Source organism: Rhodamnia argentea, unplaced genomic scaffold (genome assembly GCF_020921035.1).
Source record: "Rhodamnia argentea isolate NSW1041297 unplaced genomic scaffold, ASM2092103v1 Rarg_v2.51, whole genome shotgun sequence".
NCBI classification, from domain to species: Eukaryota; Viridiplantae; Streptophyta; class Magnoliopsida; order Myrtales; family Myrtaceae; genus Rhodamnia; species Rhodamnia argentea.
Window position 1 is genome coordinate 1 of NW_025955899.1, and position 7500 is coordinate 7500.

The following is a 7500-nucleotide window of genomic DNA, read 5'->3' on the forward strand; positions in this document are numbered from 1 at the left end:
AGGGACGTCTTTTTCGGTTTTAAGAAAAGGAAAATCTTATCTATCGAATCATTATACATTTCAATTGGAATTAGGAATTCCGTGTACAAATACAAGCGGTCCTTAACTACTTACATATATATTATATCGAATCATATATGTATTACCATTAGGCATTACAATAAATTATACAATAAATAAAAAAAGAAAAAGAATAAAGTAAGGAGGATTTAAAATGCGAGATCTAAAAACATATCTTTCCGTGGCACCGGTACTAAGTACTCTATGGTTTGGGGCTTTAGCAGGTCTTTTGATAGAGATCAATCGTTTATTTCCGGATGCGTTGACATTCCCTTTTTTTCATTCTAGTTATTGACATGTGAAGGGGTGAAGAAGATTAGAGATAGAATCAAAAGATTTGTGACTAATCCCTCCCCCTCTTTCCTTTTTTTTTTTAGATAAAATAGAATTCGATACAATATAATAAGTAGAAGTATAATAAAGAAAGGAGAAAAGAGAAATAAAAAAGTAGATTCAACCTCGGCGAAATTCCGGTTTAGTCTTCAATTCCATTTAGAAAAAATATTGTGAGAACAGAAATGTGTCTAGGGCAAGAAGATCATACAAGATCTTTTAATGAAATACTGTACATTGAATCGAATTCGATTCAAAATATACCTAAATATTACTTTGTTGTTTTACTTCTTATTTTTTTTATTTCTTTTTTCGCGGAAAGTAGAAGAGTTGGTTGAATCAAAAACGTAAAGGAGGTTCATGGCCAAGGGTAAAGATGTCCGAGTAACGGTTATTTTAGAATGTACCAACTGTGTTCGAAACGGTCTTAATAAGGAATCAAGGGGTCTTTCCAGATATATTACTCAAAAGAATCGACACAATACGCCTAGTCGATTGGAATTGAGAAAATTCTGTCGATATTGTTACAAACATACGATTCACGGGGAGATAAAGAAATAACTCGAATCAAGTGCCTGTGTGTCACTCTTACAAGGAACACGAAAGGACATATTCTATAATATACCATATTATTCTATATATTCTAGTTAACATAATTTAACTAACTAAAAAAAAAGCCAAATCAAATCCTATATTTTGATTTCGAAATCTTTTTGGATCAGATTGAAATAGGATTTTGGGGATAAGGAATAAACAAACCATGGAAAAATCCAAGCGACTCTTTCTTAAATCCAAGCGATCTTTTCGTAGGCGTTTGCCCCCGATCCAATCGGGGGATCGAATTGATTATAGAAACATGAGTTTAATTAGTCGATTTATTAGTGAACAAGGAAAAATATTATCTAGACGGGTAAATAGATTAACCTTAAAACAACAACGATTAATTACTATTGCTATAAAACAAGCTCGTATTTTATCTTTGTTACCTTTTCTTAATAATGAGAAACAATTTGAAAGAAGCGAGTCGACCGCTGGAGCTACTGGTCTTAGAACCATAAATAAATAAAGAAAAAGTAGACTTACTTTACTCCTCAATTGAACCCAAATTCCAATTCAAATCCGAACTTAAACACGGATTGATATTTTGTTCGAAAAATCGAAAGAAAAAAAAATTGGGGAATAAGAAGAAATCTTTTTTTATTGGATATTGAACATATTCGCTCATTTAATTTTGGGCGACTTTATCATACTCTCTTTATCATACTAATTTCTACTCTACCTTCCCGGAGTTCATTCTCCAGCGAACTCCATTTAAAATATTCTGACGAATTCCTTACAATTTCCTTTTTTATTTTATGATCTCATTAGAAATCATATAAAGACAATTCCTATTTAATATAGCCATTTGTGCAAGTATTTTACGATTAAGAAGCAACTGTCTCTTGTACAGATTGTGTATTAATATACTATAACTATAGTATACTCTATTCTCTCGAATTACTGCATTTATCCGAGTGATCCACAAACGACGAAAATCTCTCTTTTTCCTATCTCTATCTCGATGAGACGAAACCAAAGATCTTATTTTCTGTTGAATAATTGTTCGAGTAAGTCTTGAACGAGCCCCCCGAAAGCTTGATGCAAATAAACGAATTTTTGTTCTACGTCTCCGAGCTATATATCCTCGTCTAATTCTAGTCATTGAATAAATGAAACTTTCATGAATAACTAATTGATTTCCTTTCTTTCAGTTATTCTTTTCCTAGTTTATTAATAACAAAACGGATTTTTCCAATGTATAAAATACAAATTCCAATGGCTTTTGCTACTATAACCTTCCCGACCACGATTTGTCTTTTTTTATAGGCATTTCACCTCGAAACGAGTATTGATACTAGGTATAAAAAAACAGAAAAAAGTAATAAATAGAAATGAATAACGAAATAGTGGATTCCATCGTTTCTATGGTTATGTCTTAAACGGTGAGGTCCTCTCTATACACCGGAGTCCCTTAATTCATTTTATCAATCCTATTAGCAACTTGTACAGTTCACATTCTTTGGCTCTACCCATGAATTATCTAGTAATAGGTCTTTCACAACGAGATCTACCTATACAGTAACGGTATTTAATTATGAAGATTGGCTGGGTAGCTGACCCTCTTAGTCCGTTTTTGAAAAAGTATAGACATAAGATTTCGGCTTTGAAAATAGGATTTCCCCGCTTAATGGGGTAACCATTTGTTACCAATGAGGAATTTTTCTCATTGGAAACCATAAATTTCATATACAATAGAAGAATTGAATAGATCTTTTTTTTTTTCGTTTTCGATATATAGATAGTGAACGGCCTTCTTCCTTCCATTTTATACTATTCACTAGTACTGATCATTGATACTGGAAAATTTCTTTCCCTTTTTTTCTACCAATGGTGATCTGAACGAGTCGCACATACACCCTAGTACATGTTCCTCGACGCTGAGGACATCCCCCAAGAGCGGGGGATTTCGTGACATTTCTGATTGGCTGTCTTGTGTTTCTAATAAGTTGTTTAATAGTTGGCATGTTGAATCGTATACATAATAAGTGGGCTGGTTTAGATCGATCCTAACCGGATGATTATGAATTACTTCTCTATTTAATAGATGAATAGAATATTATAAAACCCGGTAATAAGTAAGAAGAGAAAATCTCAAATCGGCGATTTGCGTAAACTTACTGCTATTTTTTTTTATTCAATCGCTACAAGATCAACAATTCCATGAGCTTGGGCTTCTGTTGCTGACATAAAAACATCTCTTTCCATATCTTCGGATACAACCCATAAGGGTTTGCCCGTTCTTTGTACATAAACTCTTGTGATGGTTTCGCGCAGTTTCAGTAGTTCTTCTGCTTCCAGGATAAATTCTCCCGTTTGTGCCTCATAAAAAGAACTCGCAGGTTGATGTATCATTACCCTGATAATATAACAAATGGTTCCTCTATCTCGCATGATGAGGTGAGAAGAAGAGATAAAGAATAATAAAAAAGAAAGATAGAATTGAGCAACCGTACAGGCATCCTTTGCGTATTGCATACGGCTATACAATGGAATTCACTTTACCTTCCATTTCGATCGAAGAAAGAGAAAAATAGATAGATTAGATCTAGGGTTTATCCGATTCAGATCGGCAAATGATCCAATTACCATCCTTCCTTTCGGAGCAGTTAAAAAATACTATGATGGCTCCGTTGCTTTTTATATATTTATCTCGTCTGTGATTCAGCAATCCCAAAGTTTTTTTTTTTTTTTTGTACTCTTTCATAACAAAAACATAAATATTGTTAAAAGTTTTCTGTTGTGAAAACAAAAAAGTTTGTGACGCTGAAATGGTAATGGTCACCGATAAATAAGATAAAATCGAGAATACCCTTTATTTTATACTAATTTCATACTACTCTTTCGAAATATAATCTAATGTTTTGAAAAAAAAATTTATCATATCGAATTCGAAGTGCCATGCTATTATTACTTAATATTCCTATTTCATATGGCGAAGGCATAGTCTTTTTTTTTTTGTTCTTAAAAAACTCATTGGCGCCAAGCGTGAGGGAATGCTAGACGTTTGGTAATCTCTCCGCCGACCAGGATAAAAGATCCCATTGAAGCGGCTAATCCCATGCATATTGTATGCACATCGGGTTGCACAAATTGCATAGTATCATAAATAGCTACTCCGGGGATTACCCATCCGCCAGGAGAGTTTATAAACAAATAAAGATCCTTGTTATCATTCTCTATACTGAGATATACCATAAGACCAATAAGTTGATTCGAAATCTCGCTATCAACCTCTTGGCCTAAAAAAAGTAATCTTTCTCGATAAAGTCGGTTGATTAGGATAAAATTTGTATCCCTTAAGAGCCGTACATGCACCTTTTGATGCATACGGTTCAACAAAAATTGCGAAAAAAAAAGAATCAATGTGTAGATTCCAGCCCTCTTCCTTTTTTTTTTCATAGCAGGGCCCTTTTCTAATCTAATTTTTGAATTTCTTAATGAAGCGGCTTTTTTTTTCTTCCACTTTTCAAGAAAGATGAGTTTTGGTTTTGTCCTCTTTCCCTCCACAAAAAATCCATTAAACTTATCAAATAAACTTCTCATTGATGTATTGTTTCATCGAGATCTAATCCAAATCACGATGTCATTTTCTTGTTCCTGAATGGGCCTTTTTTCAATTCTTTTAGGTTTATGCTCTACTCCGAGTAAAAAAGTCTGCCCGATTTTTATTTGCACATATAGGACAAATGACACTAATACTACGTCTTTTTCCTATGACTTACTTCTTTTTCAATTCAATTCATGTCTTCTGCCAATGCCAAATATTCGACGTATTTATCATATTACTCGCTTGATTAAAAGTTTAAGATTACTCTCTTATCATATAAAAAAAAAAAAAGATTTTCTAATCTATAATATGATTAGTAGTAATCATAAATATATTACCAATTGGGTTTTTTCTAAACGGAGTCTGAATACTTCATTTTATTGGTCCAACCATAAATTATTCTAGAGACTTTTCTAATTGATAATATAAATTTGAATACCCTCCAAAACAAAAAAGGATATAATTTCACTTCACGCTCCAATTTTTTGATAATTCAAAATCTTTTTTGGGCGAAACAGAGGATATCTCGATCGGGGGAGAGAACGGGGAAATCCCATATGACCCAATATATCTGACAAGTCGCACTATACGTCAACCCAAGAGGCATCTTCCTCTCCAGGACTTCGAAAGGGTACTTTTGGAACACCAATAGGCATAAAATGAAAGAAAAAAGAATTAAGTACTATATTTCACTTTGATGTGGAAGCGTAACAATGCGTTTATTTTCTTAATAATATTGTCTTTTATCCTATTTTATCCATAGATTGGGAAAAAATTCTTACGAATAGGTCTTTTGAATGATTAACAAATATGTATGCATTCGTTCATAGAAAATGGTATCAACCCCCCATTGCGTATTGGTACTTATCGGATATAGAATAAATCTGCTTCTCTTTGTTCCTACGAACCGAATTGTTCCATTTTTATTAAAAAAAATAATAGAAAAAATATTCATCTTTTCTCCGAGATAATCCCCCGAAAAGGGGAGGTCCCTAGAATATTTTTTTCCAATGCAATAAAGTTACATAGTGTCTATTTTTCGTTGATAAAGGGGTATTTACATGGGTTTGCCTTGGTATCGTGTTCATACCGTCGTATTAAATGATCCCGGCCGTTTGCTTTCTGTCCATATAATGCATACAGCTTTGGTTGCTGGTTGGGCCGGTTCGATGGCTCTATATGAATTAGCAGTTTTTGATCCCTCTGATCCCGTTCTTGATCCAATGTGGAGACAAGGTATGTTCGTTATACCCTTCATGACTCGTTTAGGAATAACCAATTCATGGGGCGGCTGGAGTATTACAGGAGGGACTATAACGAATCCGGGTATTTGGAGTTACGAAGGCGTGGCCGGTGCACATATTGTGTTTTCTGGCTTGTGCTTCTTGGCAGCTATCTGGCATTGGGTGTATTGGGATTTAGAAATATTTTGTGATGAGCGTACAGGAAAACCTTCTTTGGATTTGCCAAAAATTTTTGGAATTCATTTATTTCTTTCAGGGGTGGCTTGCTTTGGGTTTGGCGCATTTCATGTAACAGGATTGTATGGTCCTGGAATATGGGTGTCCGATCCTTATGGACTAACTGGAAAGGTACAACCTGTAAATCCAGCGTGGGGTGTAGAAGGTTTTGATCCTTTTGTTCCGGGAGGAATAGCCTCTCATCATATTGCAGCAGGCACTTTAGGCATATTAGCGGGACTCTTTCATCTTAGTGTCCGTCCGCCCCAACGTCTATATAAAGGATTACGCATGGGCAATATTGAAACCGTCCTTTCTAGTAGTATCGCTGCTGTTTTTTTTGCAGCTTTTGTTGTTGCTGGAACTATGTGGTATGGTTCAGCAACTACCCCTATCGAATTATTTGGTCCCACTCGTTATCAATGGGATCAGGGATACTTCCAGCAAGAAATATATCGAAGAGTTGGTGCTGGGCTAGCCAAAAATCAAAGTTTATCCGAAGCTTGGTCTAAAATTCCTGAAAAATTAGCTTTTTATGATTATATCGGTAATAATCCGGCAAAGGGGGGATTATTCAGAGCGGGCTCAATGGACAACGGGGATGGAATAGCTGTTGGGTGGTTAGGACATCCTATCTTTCGAGATAAAGAAGGGCGTGAACTTTTTGTACGTCGTATGCCGACTTTTTTTGAAACATTTCCGGTTGTTTTGGTAGACGGAGACGGAATTGTTCGAGCCGACGTTCCTTTTCGAAGGGCGGAATCAAAGTATAGTGTTGAACAAGTAGGTGTAACTGTTGAGTTCTATGGTGGGGAACTCAATGGAGTCAGTTATAGTGATCCTGCTACTGTGAAAAAATATGCTAGACGTGCTCAATTAGGTGAAATTTTTGAATTAGATCGTGCTACTTTGAAATCCGATGGTGTTTTTCGTAGCAGTCCAAGGGGTTGGTTTACTTTTGGACATGCTTCATTTGCTCTGCTCTTCTTCTTCGGACACATTTGGCATGGTGCTCGAACCTTGTTCAGAGATGTTTTTGCTGGTATTGACCCGGATTTGGATGCTCAAGTGGAATTTGGAACATTCCAAAAACTTGGAGATCCGACTACAAGAAGACAAGTAGTCTGATACTTGATTTTTCTCTTATCTTTTTTCTTTATTTTTTTGTCTGGGAGATAATCCCAAATAAACAGAACAGGTATGGAAGCTATAATTGTAAAGCACGATCGAATTTATGGAAGCATTGGTTTATACATTCCTCTTAGTCTCGACTCTAGGGATAATTTTTTTCGCTATCTTTTTTCGAGAACCACCTAAAGTTCCAACTAAAAAGGTGAAATGATTTTTCATTATATCAATTGAATTGAAGTAATGAGCCTCCCAACATTGGGAGGCTCATTACTTCAACTAGTCCCCGTGTTCTTCGAATGGATCTCTTAATTGTTGAGAGGGTTGCCCAAAAGCAGTATATAAGGCGTACCCAGTAAAACTTACAAGTAA

General features: G+C 35.2%; 2 protein-coding genes across 2 annotated transcripts in view; both read left to right on the top strand.

Moving 5' to 3' along the window:
* The first annotated feature begins 5344 nt into the window (after nt 1–5344).
* LOC125313494 (photosystem II CP47 reaction center protein) lies at nt 5345–7190 on the top strand. The gene has a single exon (XM_048273219.1). It carries the CDS (start codon nt 5602–5604, stop codon nt 7126–7128), a length of 1527 nt encoding a protein of 508 aa, XP_048129176.1. The 5' UTR covers nt 5345–5601; the 3' UTR covers nt 7129–7190.
* A 209-nt stretch (nt 7191–7399) lies between these two features.
* Nucleotides 7400–7500, top strand: part of LOC125313495 (cytochrome b6) — a 2240-nt gene continuing 2139 nt past the window's right edge. The window contains exon 1 of the mRNA XM_048273220.1: nt 7400–7500. This exon is cut by the window's right edge and continues 519 nt beyond it. The gene's annotated coding sequence lies outside the window, so the exon portion shown is untranslated.